The 21,822-nt window shown below is 39.1% G+C and overlaps 1 protein-coding gene across 1 annotated transcript in view; it reads left to right on the plus strand.

Moving 5' to 3' along the window:
- The window catches only part of SEMA5A (semaphorin 5A), a 651,274-nt gene that overhangs the window by 386,457 nt on the left and 242,995 nt on the right, over nucleotides 1–21,822 (plus strand). Inside the window, exon 9 of the mRNA XM_027868972.1 lies at nucleotides 20,961–21,246. Coding sequence (XP_027724773.1) covers nucleotides 20,961–21,246 — 286 coding nt within the window. The remainder of the gene's footprint in view (nucleotides 1–20,960; nucleotides 21,247–21,822) is intronic.

Raw genomic sequence — 21,822 nt, forward strand, 5'->3', positions numbered from 1 at the left:
TCTTTGCACATGTACTGCATCTCCTGGCCGCCTCCTCAGCTGCCTGTTTCATCCCTGGGCTGTAGAAATGCCTACTCACCAGGTCGTAGAGCCTGGTTCTGCCTAAATGGGTGAGGTCATGGAGGGTCATCAATAGAGGGGGCAGGAGGGCTTTGGGCAGGATTAACAGACCGTTCGGGTGTCTTCTCCATCCCCCCTTTTCAGGCACGCCATCCGGATCGCCGGACTGGTAAGAAGGTCGTGCGGGTAATAAGTTTTCCGTCTGGACAGCTAAGGCGGGGAGAGGCGTCCTCCTTGCGGCCGCACGGGCGACTCTATCTGCGGCTGCATTTCCCTGCGACTGGGGGTCTGTCCCACGGGTGTGAGCTGGGACATGGATGACTGCCACCTCTTTGGGAAGCCAGACAGCATCCAGGAGATCCTGAATCTGTCTCTTATTCCTGATCTCCTTCCCTGCTGAGGTTAGCAGGCTGCGCTGCTGGTACACGAATCCGTGAACATGGACAGTCGCGAATGCATACCTGCTGTCAGTGTAGATATTGACTCTCTTGCCCTTCGCGAGCCGGAGTGCCTGTGTCAAGGCAACCAGCTCTGCCCGCTGGGCAGAAGAACCAGGCGGCAGGGCTGCGTCCCAGAGGGTCTCGGTCGGGGTCACCACTGCGGCCCCAGCCCTCCGAATCCCATCCTCCACGAAGCTGCTGCCATCTGTGAAGAGGATCATGTCAGGGCTGGTCATAGGTACATCGGTAAGGCCGGGCCGGGAGGTGTGGATGGCGTCAAGGACGTCCAGGCAATCATGCAGTGGTGATGCCGGCGGGGAGTTGGGAAGCAGCGTAGCGGGGTTCAAGGTCACGGGCGCAGAGAAGGTTATGCGGGTTGGATCTAACAGGAGGGACTGGTAGTGAGTCAGACGAGAATTAGAGATCCACCGAGTGGGAGGGGTGTGCAGCAACTGCTCCAGGTGGTGAGATGCAGAAATCTCAAGGGGCTGGCCGAAGGTCAGCTTTGTTGCCTCCCTGACCAGGGTCGCGACAGCCGCAACGGTTCGAAGACATGTAGGCCACCCAGCAGCGACCGAGTCAAGCTGCTTGGAAAGATAAGCCACTGGGCGATTCCAGGGCCCCAAAGGCTGGGTTAGCACTCCCTTGGCCACTGCCTGAGATTCTGAGACATAGAGGCGGAACGGCTTAGTCAGGTCCGGCAGGGCAAGAGCGGGGGTGCTAGCTAATGCTCCGCGCAGTTTGTTAAAAGCCTCCTCCTGCCTTGGTCCCCAAAGGAACTTGGCAGGCTCACCTGACAGTGCCTCATACAGTGGTTTAGTGATTTCTGCAAATCCTAAGATCCACAGTCGGCAGTACCCGGCCATTCCCAAAAATTCACGGAGCCCGCGGCGGGTTGCTGGGGCCGGCATGCCCAGGATAGCTGACACACGTTCCCGCGAAAGCAGCCTTTGTCCGGACTGCAGGGTGAATCCTAGATAGATAACAGATTGTAAGCACAGCTGGGCTTTCTTACCCGAAACCCGATAGCCCGACTTGTCCAATAGCTGCAGGAGGTGCAGCGTAGCATCTCGGCAGGTCATCTCGGATGAAGCGGCCAACAACAGGTCATCCACATACTGGAGGAGTGTGACCTCGGGGTGGGATACGCGAAACCTGGCTAGGTCCGAGGCCAGGGCTGAGCCAAAAAGAGTAGGAGAGTTCTTGTACCCTTGAGGTAATCGAGTCCAGGTTATTTGGGAGGACATTCCGGTTGAGGGGTCGGTCCATGTGAAAGCGAATATAGGCTGGCTGATAGGGGCCAGCGGGATGGAAAAGAAAGCGTCCTTCAAGTCCAAGACAGTGTACCATGTGCGGGTTGGAGTCAAAGAGGACAACAAGGTATACGGATTAGGCACAGTGGGATGGACTGTCTCCACCCTGGCATTCACCTCCCGCAAGTCCTGGACTGGGCGAAAATCTCCGGATCCGGGCTTACGGACCGGCAACAGGGGAGTGTTCCAAGGACTTTGACATGGCCTTAGTATGCCAGCCTGAAGAAGTAGGTCGATATGGGGTTTGATTCCCAGAAGAGCAGGCCGGGATACCTGATACTGTTGGACCCGCACAGGAGTAGCAGTAGACAGGAGTTGGACCACCACAGGGGCCTGGTGGGCAGCTAGCCCAAAAGGGTTTAACTCAGCCCACACTCCTGGCACTAAACTCCTGTACTGACTCAGCAGTGGGGACGGGGCATCAACCGACGGCCGCCCGGGAGAAAGGAGGCGGGACAGGTCAAGACGAGCTGGGGCACGCTGACCCCCAGGGTGGGAGTAGGTCCCTTAAAAGAAATTACAGCTTGGAGTTTATGCAAGAGGTCTCGACCCAGGAGGGGGTAGGGACAGTCGGGCATGACCAGAAAAGAGTGAGACACCGAGCCTTCCCCTAGCCGGACCTCACGGGCGGTGGTGAAAGGCACTGCTTGGATACGGCCTGTAGCCCCCTGGACCTGTATTTTAGAGGAGGACAGGGGACCTAGTGGAGAGTTCAGAACTGATGCAGCCGCCCCTGAGTCTACGAGGAAAGAGATTGGCTGACCCCCAACAGTGAGTGTCACCCTTGGCTCCAGGGGGTCCAGGGTCATAGTAGACTTGGAGCCAGGGCACCCCTAATCATCCATGTCCAAGGTTAGGACTGGCTCTGGTCTAGTCTTTTGCTGCCGATTTGGGCATTCAGACTTCCAGTGGCCAGTAGCTTTGCAATATGCACATTGGTCTCGGCCTAAGGGGGGCCTGCCCGTATTTCTCCCACGAGGCCGGGGACCAGGCCTTCCCCCTTTCCCGCTTTGCCTGTCCCCCGGGATTTGCGCCAGAGCTGCCACGACCGCCCGTGTCATGGAGCGTGCCTGTTTTTCTTGCAGTTCCTCCCGGGAGTCATAAACCCGCTTGGCTACTTCCATGAGTTCAGTAAGAGTCTTACCCTCGAATCCATCCAATTTTTGCAGTTTTCGCTGGATGTCTGGAGCCGAATTAGACACAAAGTCTATCACCACTGCTCTCCGGTTGTTAGGATCCTCTGGGTCAATGGGGGTATAAGTGCGGTAGGCCTCATACAATCTTTCCAAATAAGCAGCTGGAGACTCACTTTTCCCTTGCCTGATCTCACTAACCTTAGACATATTGGTGGGTTTCCGCGCTGCTGCCCTCAACCCCCCTAACAGTAACTGGCGATACCTGTCCAAAGCCTCTCGCCCCCGATCAGAATTTGGGTCCCAGTCAGGGCGACTTTCAGGAAAAACATGATTCCGGCAGCCCAGGTCAGTTGAGGGACGGCCGTCGGGGTCCATAACCCTTTTCCTGGCTTCCAATATGATCTTATCACGCTCCTCAGTGGTGAAAAGAACCCGCAGGAGCTGCTGACAGTCATCCCAAGTAGGCTGATGTGTATAGAAGACTGTCTCCAAAAGGGAAATCAGACTTTGGGGCTTGTCCGAAAAGAACGGATTCTGTTGTTTCCAATTGTATAAATCACTGGTTGAAAAGGGGACATAGACCATGAAGGGTCTCCCCGACTCCCCGGGGGCCGTGGGGACCTGTCGCAGGGGAAAGGCAGATACAGTGGAGTCGGGGGAAAACCCAGACCCGGAGGAGCCGTAAGGCGTCCCTGTTCGAGTATGAGGAGGACTTGTCAGAAGCGGGGCCGAAGGGTGGCTCGACCCCTGAACAGGATATGGTGGGGGTCGAGGCTCAGCCGGGTCCAGGGGGTCAGAATCGGAAGGGGGTAAGACCTTGGCTCCTACTTGCGTGGTCCCGGGAACCTTTTGGCCAGATTTTGGCCCCGAGTGCACCCCGACTTTGGACAAAGCTTGAACCCGGAGTGGCTTTGATGGGGGTTTAAAATCTATCCATGCAGTTATATATGGGATCTGATCGGGATGGCCAGGGGTCCCATAAGCAATCTTCCTGACCCTCCCAGTAATGGTCACGTCAAATGTCCCTTCCGGGGGCCACCCAACCCCAAATGTAGGCCATTCTTGTTGACAAAAAGTGGACAAATTTTCTTTGGTAACCTGAAACCCATATCCCTTGGCAATACGCTGAAACTATTTAAAATTCTGTAGGACAACTGAGAGAGGGATCCCCGGTGTGGGGCTTGACGGCCCCTGACCCATCACGGACGGGAAGAGGCGAATCAATTAGGATAATCACAGACGGATAAAACATATATGACAGACATAAACAGTTAGGACAACACTCCAGACATTAACATGCGGCACCAGACTGCAGATAATCAGGACTCTCACACGGCGTCCCGTGGAGGTCAGTAAGGGCGTTACAGCTGCGTCCAGCCAGGCCACTTACTTCCGTTGAGTACTCACCGATCAGACTGAGACCAAAGCGCTTGGTGCCCAATTAAGAAATTTAGAGGAAGAATACGGGGCGGGCTGGTTCGCACGGGATAAGTCAGTGTTCGGGGCCGGGGCACATCTTCCCGGTGGCCATCCCCTGAACACGTCCCACCCCGGCCTTCCAGCAACGCCGAAGCAGCTGGCCCAAAGGGCGATCTCGGTGGGACCTCCAAATGAACTGGACGCCCGAGAGAAATCAGAGCATCACACCCAATTGACATTAATTGAGAGCGCGTTTATTTGAGCCGGCCGGCGACGGACCCCAGGCATGCATCCCAGGGGCCGTGCCACCGAGGGTTTTATCTGAAATATTTATACTGTCCGGTTACAAAACAGGGTCCAGTGGGGTGCCGGGAAGGGAACAGGGTCCAGTGGGGTGCCAGGAAGGGAACAGGGTCCGGTGGGGTGCCGGGAAGACAGATCAGGTTATTTACAGAACAGGATGTTGCACCCCACCCTTGAGGATTTCACCCAGGGTGTTGTAACAGCCGTTAGGGGAAGCTGAGCCAGAGGCCCCGGGGCGGTGTGCCCCTGGGTCCCTAACGGAGGGTCTATCACACTTATAAAGCATAATTAAGATGGACTATAAAATTGTAATCATAAGAAATATACAAATATCAAAAATTCACACAATTCATTTGGCGTCTTTAGCATTTTGTCCCTTGTCTGTTTGGGCAACTCCATTTTCTACAGAGTTGTTCAGCATCAGCCTTTCTTCTTCCTATTGGGGTAACTTGGCTCTTTTCTTTGCAGGTGATTCTTTGATTTTGGTTTCTGGCTTTGGAAGACTAGGTTTAACAGATACCCATGCAAATTTCATCTGTGATTCATCCTTATTCTTGGTCTTCTTTCCATTAGCATACCCTTTAGACTTACTTGTGGCCATGGCTATGATGGTGGTGGTTGTTTTATACAAAGATAAAATTCTGGCCTGTTCACAAGTCCTTTTTGTGGAGACTAGAAAATGCCCATGCAGTTCTATCACAAGTGTAAATGTGCCTAGGTGTAGTTTTGAATTGAGGTAACCAGAGAACACAGAAAACTATGGATTGTCAATCAATCAATCAGTCACCAAACATTTATTAAGCACCTATTATATGCTAGGCATTGTACTCAGTGCTAGATCATTCCAGGCCCTTTCTCTTACTAACTAGGTATGACCCTGAACTTTGACATTATAATGGAGGCAACTGCAGTATACATATTCATGTGGTGATGAAAAGCAAGAAAAATTAGGCAGATGTATTTAGATAACAAAACAAAACAAATCAAAACATGTGTGGATATAATGCTTCCTAACTCTACTGGGTGGAGTTCAGCTTAGTCCTGTGTTTATAACTGAAATTTCTCTTGCATTTTCAACAGACTGATTGTCAATTTAGCATGATTTTTTTTTTTGATAAAAGTAAGGTATTTTAGTTTGGAAGACATTCTCTCTTTCTTTCTCTCTCTCCCCCCCCCTTTCTTTTTCTCTCTCTCTTCTCCCCTTTTTATTCTTCTCTTCCCCCTCCACACCAAGACAATCTTGCTTTAAAGTACTTCAGATTTCTTGAAAGCAACTCTATCTAATATTCCAGGAAAAAATTTGCTTTAGGATGAATTTTTCATTTTCTTTCACTCAGATAATGCATGAGAACTACTCTTATAATTAGAAAAGGAATCATGTTCATGTATCTAAATGTTTACAAAATGCCTCTGGTGTGCTGTGGTGCTGGTATACTTTAGGTAAAACAAATGCTACTCCTATTATACAATGATAATGCTTTCTTTATTTTTATGGAATAAAAAATGATTATTTAATTGTTCTCTTAAAATTAAACAGTCAACAATCTAGAAGGTTGCCCACCCCCTCCCTTGCTAGATGTTTTTATACCGTTGATTTAGATAATTTCTTTGTTTCTCATACATTTAGAATTTCACGAAACACTGACTAATATTTTACAAAACAAGCAACAATGTTCGAGTTCAAATCAATATAAGGAGAGCTTTTTTTTTTCTTTTTGGCCTTTTTTTTTTAAAGATCCTTCTTTGTTATGTATGTAAATCTTCACCATTGAAATAAAACAAGACAATACATAGGATGCACATTAAACTGGACCTTCATTATTCCTTATTGCCTTTATATTCTGATAGCTCTGTCAACTCCCAGTACTCTTAATAATTTGTTAGGCATCTAGGGACATTAATGTTTCCATAATAGTTGGCCAAAGCCATGTGTATTTTTCAAAGGGGCAGTAAATTATCACTTTGAAAATCAGGCCTTTCAGAGGTCATTGAAGTCTATTTAGAGTATTATAAGGTATTATAGTTTGATCAGATGTATTTTGTAGATTGTAAAAATGATTTCTTAAAATGTAGCTTATTTAGTAGGTTACATTCGATTAAACAAATAAATACCACAAAGATTTATTCACTACCTACTAAGTCCAAGGTCCCATAGTCATAGGAATACAAAGCTGAGAAATGATGATCCTTGCCCTACAGGAACTCATAATCTAGTAAATTCATTCCTGTTTTTATTGTTATTTCTAAACCTCACTACAGTTTAAAGCTGGTTTATATAAATTACTCAGTCACCATCAGAAACAAAGTCTTGAACATGACTCCAAACAAATGAGTTAGTAATTATAATTGGAAGGGTTTAGACTATTTTGTGGTAGTAGAATATTGACTATTTGATTTTAGTTTGTGTAACAAATCATTAGGGTCATATTCAGCTGCTATGTGGAGATTACTTGATTCATTTCTGTGCATTACGTCTTCACGCCAGTTGCTAAGAATTTCTATGTTTTAGGGAATTTAATTCTCATTTAGAGTATTTAGTAAAATTGATCACTAATCCAGGGAGACATGAGATATACTCCTTCTCCCACCATGTATATGAGATATGTGACTTTTGTCTGGTCACCTCACCACTATGATCCTCAATTTCTTCATCTGAAAAATGGGAAGAGTAGTACTTATACTATCATCCCCCCCATAATGGTTGCAAGGAAATAGAATGTAATATGCTGTATAAATGGAAATCATTACATTGATTAGCTGACTCACCAGGTGAACTGCAAGATTACTATAAAGATATCTTAAATGAATGCAACAAATCTACTTAATTATATAGAGTTATACAAGAAATAAATGTAATTATATCATCCAAATGGACCATATAAAATCTGGAGTCTTCATATATGTACGTATTTTTTGTACTAAAGCTGCATAATATCTGACACATATTCATCTCTGTATTTTCATCACTTGGCACTGTATTCTGTATTCATTGCTCTCCATAATAACAACATGTAGAGTACTCTTTAGATCTCTCTTGCACTCACTTGCATTCATTGTGGAACAGAATGTAATGTGTGATTTATGATTTGTTTTGCAAAAGTTTCAGAAATGATAGATAATAGATTTTTGGTGAATTTCTTTAAGTAAAGACACAATTTGAATAACAGGAGGAAACCAATATGCCTTCTATCAATCTTTATGGGGAATTGAAACCACTTTCCCCTGCTCTACCTTGTTTCTTTCAGGTACATAAAAAAGACTGTAATTTTATATATATATATATATAATTTTAAAAGTACTTTGGGTCAGCAGAGAACTTTAAAACCCACCCTGGTTTTCTCAGGAGAAAGAAATAGATGCTGGATTGGTTTCAAGAACCTCTGTTTTCTAAGAAACAGTACTTTCCAATTTAACAGCAGGTCACATAGTCAAAGACCACTGATTTTGTGAATTTTGACGTGCTTCACTGGTAGAGGACATATGATATGCTTCCAAATGTAATTTAGTTCACTGACTAAAGTGGTCCAGAATATGGTGAAATTTAGAGGAATTTACATACTAAAATAAAGGTTCTTTGATTACTTGCTCAATATTGAAGAGGTGTAGGGGTTTTGGGGTGCTGGGACACCCCAGATCGCGGCACCGAGTCTCCCTGAATGAATTTAACCCAATTCTTCCAGCCAGAGAAAAAGTTTATTAAAGATAAAGCATATAGGCCAGACTCCCAAGGAACCCAAACAATCAGTGATCTAAATGGGGGCTAGAGTGGATAGGCCAGGTGATGCTCATAAGGATGAGCGGGCATGAGGCAATCTCAGCCTCAGAATGGGTCTGGGGGCTAAGGTGGCCAGGTGATGTCTGAATGGGGGAGGCCAGGCCATAAGGATGAGCAGGCTTGAGAAAACCTCAGCCTCTGGGCTTGAGAGATTCTCAGCATCAGAATGGGGGTAAAGGTGGTCAGGTGACACTAGAGAACTGTGGGAGGGATCTAGGAGTGGCCAAGTAGTTTGGAGTGACTGGAGGAGGGATCTAAGGAGATCTAGATGGGAGTGGCTAGTAAGCTGGGGTGAACAGAACTCCTGGGTCCTGGACCTCGTGATGCCCAGCTAGGATTAAGGGTGAGAAATGGCCAGGGGTCACAGGAAAGTAAAACAATGGAAGGGAGATTGGGTGTAGCCACAATGCAAGGCCAGTTGAAGGGGGGGAGGTGGCTGAGAAAAAGGGTCCAGGTGTTTGGAAGGTCTGAGAGATATGAACAGACAATGAGAATAGATAATGAAGGGAACTGGAAGGGGGGGAGTTTGCTTTCAAATGGAGCTAAAGAGAGACACACAGGAGCCAGGTTCTTTTCAGGGCCAGGGAGGAAAGGTGCATATCAAAAGGCCAACAAATGGGAACCAAATTCCTTTTGGCCAAAAGGGGCAAAGGTAAACCCCTTCAGTATGACTAGTATAATTATTAGAGGGCAACACACACATTTTTGAGATTCAAAGTTCTTTGAGCACAATATATTGTCCATTTTTTGGATTAACAAATTCTGATTGGACATACAGGAACTAGACCTTCAGAAAATAAAAAAAAATATAAATGTAAAAGTAATGTCTAATTAATTCATAACAAATCTTTATAAGAACTTGTAATCCTCTACTATGTTACATCTGCTATCAAGAAGCAGATTTAAGTCCTCTGTAACTTACTAGATATGTGACCCTGGGCACACGTTTACCTCAGTTTCTTCATCTATAAAATGATCTGGAGAAGAAATGGCAAACAATTCCAGTATCTTTGCCAAGGAAATGCCCAAAGGGGTCACAGAGTTATGTATGACTGAAAAATGACTAAACAACAACAACAACATATTTCTACTTCATGTAGGCTGCATTCTATTCAAAATTATATGATACACATGTATATTTGTATATTTAAACTGGGAGAATTTTTTAATAGGAAAAGTGATCATCATCCTTCCATCCATACTCTGATCTGCTTCTGGAATAGGCAACAAATTTAGTGAAAAAGGACCTATCTTTGGAATAAGAGGATGTGGGTTCTAGTCCCAGATCATTTATCTATGACCTGCATGACTATGAGCAATTGCTTAAGCTTTCTGGGATTTACATATATTCATTTGTAAAATGAGGGGTTGATAGTAGGAAATTTTCTCTAAGGTTCTTTCTGTCTCTGTGACTAAAATAGTCACTAGTTTCTTACTTCTGCTTTGGTAATTTTAAGGTTGTTTCTGTTTTTCTCTCTTGATTTTTATCCAAGTTTTCTACCATGTTATGCCAGTCAAGTTCATGAATTTCCTCACCCTATTTATTCTATCTCTTCCTTTTGAATAATGCTTACCCTCCCATTATTGTATTCCTACGTACATCTTATCATATCATTTTCTGAAAGTCAGATTTCATACCCATATTCAGGAATCCTTTATAGAGTATTCCTTATAGATAGATACATGTCCAATATTTCCTTGAATAGTCACCACAATATGAAGCTCACTTCCTTACAAGGTATTCTTGAAGCATATTTTTGGACAAACAGGATTTAAGAGGTTTTATATTGAGCTGAAATCATAGGAAAACACATTTAGAGCTGCAAGAGACCACAAAAACCATTTAATCCAATCCTTTCATTTCATAGAAGTGAAAATGGAGACCAGAGATTTTAAATGACTTATCCAGGGAAACACATACAGTAAGTGTTGAAGGCAGGATTCAAACCAAGGTCTCCTTATTTCAAAGTCTAATATTCTGTCTACTGTACCATCTTGCCTCTGTATCTGTTCCCATGTTCTAATTCTCCCCCATGGAGCATGACATAATAAATAATCTTCTTTACAACACAGCCCTTTTAAAAGCTAAACATAGGTCTTATAGTTCCCCCTTAATTTTTTTCCAGATAAACATCCAAAATCCTTCAAATATCCTTCATATGAAACACAACTATCATCACATTCATTCTACTCTTAAGGTGATCTAGTATTTTCAGTTTATTTTGTGACCTGAGTCCTGAATCTTTTATTTTCTAATTGATAGTTTGAAGCTAAAAGTGGAACCTTACATTTAGCTGTGTTAAATCTCATCTTGTTGGTTTCCATCCAGTCTTCCAGCATGATAAGATCATCTGGATTTTGTTTTTTCTTTCCACATATCACCTATCTGTTGTATTTTTGTGCTATCCACAAATAAGATACATATGCCTTCTCTTCCTCTATCCAAATCAGTGATTAAAAAAAAGAAAAACAAAGAAACAGGTAGTGAAACTGCCTTCCATTAAGGGGTTCAAGTCATTTGATCTGAATGAATTGTGTATTAAGGTACATGATTACTGAGGCACTTATACTTATCTTTAAGGGATCATGGAGAATGGTACTTATCATAGGACTGAAAATGATCAAACACCCCCATTTTTAAAAGGTGGGAGGGGTTGATTCTTTGTCCTATAGATTAATGAGCTTGAATGTATGACAAAATTCTAGAATTCAGAGTAAAAGGAATGCTTACTGGAATGCTTATTCCCTTCCCTTCCTCATGTCTTACAGGAATCCGTTGAAAGAACTATTGGGTTTTAGTTGGCAGAAGAGAAGACTTGGTAGGAGGTTGGCATAATAGGTCTCTTCAGTCTTTGAAAGGATTTTATACAGAAGAAATATCAGGTATATTCTGCTCATTCTCAGAGAGCAGAAGAACAACAAATAACAGAATTTGTAAACTCAGTCTTCATGCAGCAACCAACTGGCCTCTCTCTCCATTCTCCACTAAAGTGACAAAGAAATTTTCTTAAACATGTCATCCCTAGTCTGTAATCTCCAGTGGTCTCCTATTACCTTTAGAATTCATTATAAAAATCCTCATATTTGTCTTTTAAAACCCATCACAACCTTTCACCTTTCTACTGTCCCAGTCTTCTTAGATAACCCTCCCTTTTATACATGTTCTGTGAAACAGCAGCATTGGCCTTCAGGCTGTTCTACACATGCAACACTCCATCTTCCAACTCCATGCTTTTTCATTAGCCATCCCCGATATCTACATGCTCTCCTTCCTCATTTCTGCCTTCTGGGTACTCTGGTCTCATTCAAAAATAACTCAAATCCCATTTTGTTCAGGAAATCATTCTAGCAAACCTTTTTTTCCCTAGTCTTCCTCTGAGGTTACCTTCCTTTTTACTCTATGTATCTTGTAGTTACAATTGTTTGCATGCTGTTGCTACCATTAGGATGTAATTTACTTGAGGCCAGAGACTATGTTCTTGCTTCTTTCTATTGCCAATTCTTGGCACAATGCTTGGTACATAATATACACATAAGACCTACTTGCTGGCTGACCTGATATAAGGAAAAAAAACTCCCTAAAAATTTCATCCACATTGATATCATGAAACAGTGTGGTAAATACATAAGACTTGCAGTGGTGGTGTGTATCAGGGCAGTTCTTTTGGATCTACTCTTTGACAACTTGTTTAGAGGTAAAAGACAAGTCCTGATATTTTCAAGTGACTGGGGCTTCCCACAGGATGATTCAAGTAGCTGGGACTTTGGGGAAAAAAGGATACTTGTGAGAAGAACCATCCACTTGGATAACCTATAAATGGAAGAGCAAGACAGAGCATAACAGAGTAGACCTTGGTTTGGGGGCTTGAGACAGGAAGGTTCTTTATGTATGTGGTCTCCTTTCCCTGGGAAACATTAATGGTTACTTTGGAGGAAGCAAAGGACAGATTAATGTGCTTCTTGTTAACCTTCTTGTCCATTCAGCCCAAGAGAGTTAATGAGTTTAGGTGATAGTGATAGTCTAATGGTTGAGCAATAGAATTTCTAAAGCAGAAGCAGATATGCTTGCCCATCCAACTCAAGAGTGGAATTGATGGACAACATTTTTGCACCCTAACCTTTTCCATATAGAGAGGGGAGTTTCCATTACCTAAGCAACTTGATTTCAGAAACTATTCCTCAAGCCAAAATTTCTTGGGCTATATCAGAGTTGAGGGTACCTTTCAAAGTACCCTTGATTGTGAAAGTTTTGGGATCAGACATAGAGATAAGAGAATTTCCTGAGTATCATGTCTCTTGGAGAAAGAAGAATATTGACCATGGCCTCATGGTCAGAGGAGCACTAAGAATTAATGTCACAACTTTCATGAGAGAGCAAGATCTTGGTACCCTCTCCTATTATGTTTGGGGGGTGGGATTGAACCTATGATTTCATTAGTATAGGGAACTCTTGGCGAGGAAATCTTTCAACTATTACAGATCAATAAATGTTCTTCAACTTATAATCTTAGAGAATTGCTTGAGTCACTGAAAAGTTAAGTGACTTACCCACAGTTTTAGCCTGTATATATGTAGTATTTATGCCTAGGTCTTCCTAGGCATAGGATTCTAATTCTGATTCTGATCCTGTCTGTACTATTACAGTGAGATATTCAGATAGTAGATAACCAGTGGAAAAGGCATTGCCTATGTCTGACATATAAACTGTTTTTTACTTTTGGAGTAGTAAAAAATCACTTGAGATACTACACACCTGGCAGTAACTCAGTATGACCCTATGGAATGCAAAGGTTTTACTAGAATGAAATAAGACTCCTACTCTGATGACAATCCCATATTTAATTGGCAGTTAGTATATATAAGAGGATATGCTATGAATGCTTTATGTGTGTTTTTTTAATCTATTTATTGGCTCCTGTGAGAAATTGGTATCTCTCCTTTGAGAAATTGGTATCTTTTCTATGTCTGTCAAAATGGGCTATTGTGAATCCTTTGTGTCCTCTTAAATATGTTTGGCAAAACAAAATTAAAAAAAACTATCCTCTACTTGTTATATATTTCTTATCTTGAATATTTAAATGGGATTTAGGGATACAATCCTCATTTAGGAAAACCAAGACATGCTCATTATTTGAAATTCACCCTCTGGGTGATACCATATGTAGCCAAAAAGAATATGACATTGTTAGGTTAACCTCTGAGATCAGATCCAGTATGTATGAACTCAGGTTTACGTAGTAGGTGGTTATAGCCCACGTCTATGGGATCTGGGAAGGCATTCCTCTGTCAACCCCCATATAAATGCTTTGGTATCCACTTTTATCATATATATATACACACATATATATATGTATATATGTATATGTATACATATATATACACACACATGTATATATATACTTACACACACATATATAGTATGTGTGATATACATTGTATTATATATTTGATATATATTATATTAGATAATTCTATAATGCTAACAATATCAATAAGATATAAAAAATAATAAGGGATAAAATTGGCAAATAGAGGACAAAATTATTATTATTAGCAATTGATGTGATAAAAAACAGGTGAGAATTGGCAAATTACTTCAAACAATTTATAGATTTCCTAAAGCAGTCAGATATAAAGTGAATATATTAAAAATCATCAACATTTCTATATAATACTAGCAAAATCTGAGAGGAGATAGTAGAAAAGGAAATAAAATTCAAATAATTCAAATAATATTAAAAATACGTAATGTGTAACACATTTAGGAGTCAAGAGATCAAATCATACTCAAGGTTTATATAAATATAATTTAAAAATACTCTTTAAAGAAATAATGACAAATTATTGAAGGGATATTCATTGATAATGGATTGATCATGCTAATATTTTTAAGTGATTATATGACCTAAAGTAATTTATATATTTGGTGCTATACTTGTCATGCTTATAAGGGAAAACTTTGTAGAGCTATGCAAAATAATAACAGTAGAAATTAAAAGGACATAGTACTTTTAGACCTGTAATTGCATTCAAGTACAACTCATCAAAACTCTTTGGTACTTGCTAAAAAATTTAAATTGTAGATAAGTAAAACTCACTAGATAAGCAAGAAAAAGGAAAAAAAAAAACTAAAGTCAATAGCTCAGTTAAATAAATACAAAGAGCAAAAAGAGCAGAAGAATTTCCTAAATGACAAAACTTTTGGTGTAACTAAAAAGCAGTTTGACAGAAATTAAGTTTATAGCAGCATATAAACCATATCACACAATTTCAAAATGGAAGATTATGCCTAACAAAATTAGAAGAGAATTTGATCTCTTCTCTTTCTCAACTGTGTCCTAGGACTAGAAGGAAAAAAAAATATTTTAACCAAACAAGGTATAAAAACAAATACAATGGATAATTTTTATTATATTTAATTGAAAAGCATTTCATAAACAAAATCAATGTAGGTGGGACGAGATGGGAAACTATTAGATGGGGAAAAATTTCTCAAATATGTCCAATGAGAGTATGATGTATAAGATATCTAAGGAACTAACACACATACATATATACATGTACATTTCATAATACTATGTATACATACTATACATACATCTGTGTATACATAGATGTGTGTATATATGATATATGTGATATATATGTATATGTAATATACATATGTATCACAATGTTTAAATGATCAAAGGATATGACAGAGTTGAGAATTAGTTCAAACCATTCTAGAAAGCAATTAGGAAGGATGCTTAAAAAAAGTAACTAAAATGTCCATACAGTTCACCAAGAGATCCCATTGTTAGATGTACATCCTAAACAGGAAAAATAATGTGTAAAGAAATCTCCTCTATGCATGAAAATATTAATTATAATGTCTTTCTAATGATAGCAAAAGAAGAAGGGATATGTTCAGAAATGAATTGATATAAAATCAAGTTATCCACAAAAATATTTTAAAAGTTAGTAAAGTAACTATAACCTTTGAATTAGATATCTACTGCTAGATATACATATCCATGAAAGACTAAGACAGAAAGGAAAATCTTATGCATACTAAAGTATTCATAGCAGCGGTTTTGGTTCAGACCTAACAAGCTGGTTTGAGTTGAGAATTAGAGTAAGTGAGACATTCGCAGAATCATTTAGGATTTAACAAAAGGAAGTTTATTTAACAATAACATGTAAAAGATATTCAGAAAATATAGAGAATTGATTCAGCTGGGTGCAATTCATCAGCCTCTACATTTTTCTTAATTCTGTGCCTTTTCAGCAGGGTTGTCATTCCTGAGAGGTATCCAATTCTTCACACATGGGATTTTCATACTTAGAACAGGAAGCTATATCAATGGTTCAATCCTTAGTTCCTTCAACCAATTAAACCTCAAGATATAATTAAATCAAAGGATATTTGCCTTTTGGTAGAGCATGATGGAGGCGGTTGTGGTGGGGGGAACACAGCAAACTTAGGTTGCATCGAGTAGTTATTGCAGTAGGAAAACTATGTAGGAGCCCATTGATTAGGGAATAACTAATTAAATTTTGTTGCATGAATACAATGCATTATTATTACACTCTAAGAAACAGTGAGGTATGGAAATACTTATTTCAAGGAAATATTAAGAAGAAAGTACACAAAATGATGACAATGGTATAAATGGAAAGAACAGCAAAACAAAAATGAACACTGTAATTACAATGATCAAGCTTAGCCATAGAGAAAAATTGAAAAAACAATGTGTCACTCTTCTTTGCAAATACAGAAGGCTATGTACATGGAATGCTGTATTAAATGTAAAATAAAGTAAACATGTAGGTTAGTTTTACTGATTTTTTTTTACCTCTTTTCAAATATTAGTTACAAGAAATTTCTTATTCAGTAGGGGATGAGGGAAGGATATATTTGGAAATGAACATGATGTAACAACAAAAGGCATCATTTTTTTAAAGAAGTAAAGTAAAACCCAAAACCAAGACCACATCCTGCTGTCTTTGCAATTTCTGTTCTTGGCACTTCTAATGGTAACCTGTGCTGTAAACCATGGAGGCATCTTTGACTCCTATTCATTTGCCTCCTATATTCAATTAGTCATCGTCTTGTCTATTCTATGGCTACAACGTCTCTCACTGGGCCATCCCAGGTCAATGGATATTTGGAAATATGGTTCAATACATCTTACCTGGTCTGCTGTAAGAACTTTCTAAAAAGGTTTAAGGCATGTCTTTTAAAAAAATTTCTTTAAATACATGTGGCATTGTTAATATTTTTCTTTTCAAATTAAAACTCAAGGGTTTATTTTTGAGTCCTTGGTTGAAGAGTATGTTTTGGATATAAGCATTTATTTACATAGCCATTAGATTTTGGTATCAGAGAAAAGAGTATTTCATACCACCCTGCTATTAAAAGAGAAAAAAAATTACTTGAAACTTAGAATTCCTTCTGTGTACAGGGTAAATTCTTAACTAGTGTTTATGGAAGTTAATTGATTTCAATAACTCCCCCTTACCTAAGGAATAGACTTCAGTTTCCTTAGTCTGTAAATCATGGCCTTTTGTGCTCTAGCCCCTGATTTCCTTTCCAGAATTAGATTCTACTACTCTCCTTTGCTACAGTCAGATAACACTCACTATTCATGGATCTCTGCTTTCCTGGTTCTGTTCCTTTGCTCATGCAGTTATTTCTACATGAAATGCCTCCCCTATCTCTTCCTGATTTTCTTTGTTAAGTAACATATACACATATGCAGATGTGTGTTTCTCTCTATCTATGAGAGTGAGTGAAAGAGATGGAGACAGAGACAGAGAGAGACAGAGACAAAAAGACAGAGGTAGACTGAGACAGACAGACAGAGAAAGAAAGTCTGAGAACTAGTCAAACTTTATCCTAAACCACTTTAAATTTAGTGTAGCTTAGTACGATTTTCTTTTTCAGAGATTTTTAATGTGAATTATTTTATAGCTTATTTTCATAATCCTTGAATCCAGAAATCATTTTTGAAAGGCTTTTGTATTTTTCTTTTTGAATTAGAAGTACAAGTGAATATTGCATTTTGAAATCAATAGGTAGTTTTGAAATCTTTTTAAATTGAGGTCTATTTCAAGAGGTCTGACATTAGCTCTTTCTACAAAAAGTTAATGAATATTCATTCAGACAGTTCCCAAGCTTTCTACAATATATTAAAAACCCAAGTTACAAATGTCAAAAAATACTTATTTTTTTCTATTAGTTCTTTTCTATGATAGTAAAACATTTTGTATGGCTAATGCTATATAACTTCATCTGTGATGAAGTAATTTTGATCAGAACTATATGTTACAGCCATTTCAGGTTAAAAAAAATAAAAGTACAAATATGTTTAGCTACAACTTGAAGGCAATATAACATAGGTAGAAGAAAATGAGATTTGGAATCAGAGGGCCTGGTTTTAAATCCTAGCTCTCCTTCTCACTATCTGTGTGATGATAGGTAATGACTTTACCTTTCTGATCTTAGAATTCATAATGAGAGAGATAGATTAAATGAATCCTTATGTCAGGCAATTGGCAACTTTTCACTTTTATCTCTTTTATAAGCAAAAGTGTGCTTTAAAAATTTTAGTTGAAACTTATGTTTTTTATATTGCACTTAATTTTGTTTATAAACCCTTCCAGTTCAGTTAGCCTTTCTTTGTAACAAAGGAAAATAGTTTAGCAAAAACAATCAAACAAGACCATTTACCATAATACAAGCAGAATTTAGCAGCTATTTTCCTCCACTTCTCAATGGAACTAGGCAAGTGCATATCTATAATCTATCTCCATTGCCAAGATTGGTCATTGCAATTGGATAACTTTCAGGTTTGTTCTAGTACTCTTTGCCTTTTCCTTATTATTGTCATAACTTCAGCTCTGCATACTTGTTGTACCTTGAAGAACTTGGAGAAGTACTCTGGACTCCAAGAAGAAGCGCTTGACAGAGCCTAGTAAATGGAAATCTGTGAGAGATTTTGTGGATGAACCCGGGAACAAATGTTTACTGAAGACAATATATATGTTTATTGATTAAAAGATGAAAACTCTGCTTCTCAATTTTACATAATTGTTAAGACAACACTGCTGGTATTGATTTTTTTACTAACATAAATATACATTTGAGTATGAATAAGTCACTTAACCTATCAGCTTGAAGCAGCTTATTAAGTTATAGATGTGTTGTTGAGGTTTATCAGTGATGGGAGTTTATACATTAGTAGTTTCACATATCAGGGAAATCACAAACATATATATTATTCTTCCTCTGCCTCAAAAAGAAACTAACTTCTCATTATGTTCAATAATTACTCTTTGCATCACATGTTTAAGCTCTTTTATGATAACAAATTTATATATACCTTTTAGTATTACTGAGTCACCTGTATTTATATCACATAGTAGGTGGTGGGAGAATTGTTTGGAGAAGGGAGGAGTAAGAAGTAGAGAAATAAGATACAGATGCCTCATAGATCATTCTTTTACCAAATTTAGACATAGCAATGGATTTGAATGAAACTGCCATGACCTTCACTACTACCCTGGAAATGTAATAAGCAACCTCCAGGGTATTTTGGAATAGCAAGCAAAATGTTCAGTTGAGACAGTAAAGCGAATTTATGGTTTGGAATTTCATCTTAATAAAACTTTCTTTTAGGGAAATAAACTCTTTTGCATTTGTCTCTGATAGAAACTCTGCTCCTGCCTTCAGGTTATACTCAAGTGTTCATCAAAAACCAAACAACAAGGACAACAGATTCTTATTTTTCTGTTTATTTCAAGGGGCTTTCCATTCAATAAAGCAAGCCTCTGAATTTTATAGGGACAAATAAAGATAATTATGCCTACATCTTGGCACTCAAAGTTAATGAAAAGGTACAGACAGCAAATGTATCCACAAGGACATATTTTCGGGGCAATTAGGTATTGGTTGATGCACTTCAACTGAACCTGTAATTCATGAACTATCAGGAAGGCTTCTCTTGGATTGAATGGACAAAGTAAAGATTTGAGGACAATTAAAATATGTCCTCCAGCAAACATTAACTAGCAATGATAAAATGTGTTATCATAAAAATAACTTAACTATGTTATATAAGCAGGTACCGTAACTGCCAAAATCATTTCAGCTCTCATGCTTGTTTGTGTGTGTATATATGTATACATATGCACATATACTACAGTACATAATATATATCATATAAACATATAATAAATATATAATGTGCTCATATACTCTAGTGTATATATATTTCTATAGAAATAGTAATATATTTAAAAGTTTATAAATGTTTCAGAACACTCAGAAAGCTTGGATTTCATTTTCAGGTCTCAGGATAAAAATGATTTCTTAGTGATAGCATCCGTTTTCCAAGTATGTACATATATCTCTATGCAAAAACTGTACTTCTGTATACCTACCACTTAACACAATGCCTGGCACATAGTAGGTACTTAATAAAAGCTTGTTGACTGACTTTATATTCTCCTTGATTCATGAAATACATGAATACATTCTTAGCAATGTTTTTTTTTCCCCAATTTCTTAGGAATACAAAAATATCTCATTCTTGATTCATTTTATGTCTCATGCAAGTGATAACTGTAGTACTTGCGTGAGAATTTAAAATGCAAGAAACATGTATTTTTCTAAACTGTACAGTAAATCTTCCATTGTTGTTTGAGGGTTTGTTTTTTGTTTGTTTGGTAATATTAATGCCAGTTTTACTTGAGCTTGATTTGTTGTAGAGTTCTCAAGCAGAGAAATCATTCCTATGATTTTCTATAATTTAAAACTTGTGCTTAGCAATTTCATCATAGTATGCTTCTTTTCTGCTATTCACAATGCAAGGGAATTGTTGCATTCTACTACATAAAGTGGTTTTGGCATTTGATCAATTTTAATATGTGAAAAAGGACTGTTAAGAAAAGAAAATACCCTCTCCCCCATTTGATTGGAAGAATTTTAATTGGGTGAGACAAAACAGAGAGGAGGTATGGTATAGTGGGTGGAGAATTGAGTTTAATTTCTACCTTTGATACATACTACAGGGAGCTGTGTGTGTATAAGATAGAGTGCTGGATTTGCAGTCAGGAAGACAAGTTCAAATGAAGCCTCAGACTTACTAACTGTGTGACATTGGACAAATCATTTAACCTTTCTGAGCCTCAATGTCTTTATCTATAAAACTGCAATAATCATATCACCTATTCCGTAGGGTTGTAGTGAAATACAAATGAGATCATACATGTAAAGTGCTTTGAAAATCTTAAATAACTATATAAATGTTGGTTATTTTTGTTGTTACTTGTTATAAAGTTGTACAAACCACTTAACTAGTGGTGCCACAGGCAAAACTCTAAGATAATAAGTTAACAGAGAATATGATAATCCAATTGGTAGATGAAGTGTCTCACTAGGAACTCTTTCTTCCAATGAGATTACAGGTCTAATAAAAAAAAATAGCAAATGTCAATAACCAGATTTTCTTTTGTCTTTTGGTTTTAGAACCAAATTTCGTATCATCCTATGATATTGGGAGCTTCACCTATTTCTTCTTCCGGGAAAATGCTGTGGAGCATGATTGTGGAAAAACTGTTTTCTCCAGGGCTGCCCGAGTTTGTAAGAATGACATTGGAGGCCGATTTTTGCTAGAGGATACGTGGACCACCTTCATGAAGGCTCGGCTGAACTGCTCCCGTCCTGGGGAAGTTCCTTTTTACTACAATGAACTACAGAGTACTTTTTTCCTTCCTGAACTGGATTTAATCTATGGGATATTTACCACTAATGTGTATGTAACTTTCAATTTTAATAAGTTATACTTTTCAATTAATTAGCAATTATTTTTCTCCCTCCTAACAATTTCCCACATAAAACAAAAATCCTTATAACAAATATGCATATTCAAGCAAAACAGCTTCCCGCTTTGACCATGTTCAGAAATATCTTTTGGCATGTTTACTCTATCACTTCTATGTTAGGAGACTGATCATGTTTCATCAATTCATCCTCTGGAATCAGAGTTGATTGTTATATTAATGAGAGTTCTTTCAGAATTATTTTTCTCTATAATATTTTTGTTATTATATAATTCTTCTGCTCACTCCACTCACTTTCCAGCAGTTTTACTCAGTCAATGTAAGCCCTATCTTCTTTAGTCATTGTTGCTATCTTACTGCTTCTCGAGACCCTTCCCTCTTTTGAAAGGTATATTTAGCAAATACCCTGAAAGAATAGAAGTGACTGACACCATTGGTTGGCATAGATCATCTCCTTAATATCATCTCGTAGGGTGCATTCTCTGGTTTTGCAAATATGTTTCTGAGATTGCTAAAATAGAGCAGCAGGTTCAGTGCTCACAGGACTC

Source organism: Vombatus ursinus, unplaced genomic scaffold (assembly GCF_900497805.2).
Source record: "Vombatus ursinus unplaced genomic scaffold, bare-nosed wombat genome assembly UNPS02014791.1, whole genome shotgun sequence".
In the NCBI taxonomy this organism is placed as follows: Eukaryota; Metazoa; Chordata; class Mammalia; order Diprotodontia; family Vombatidae; genus Vombatus; species Vombatus ursinus.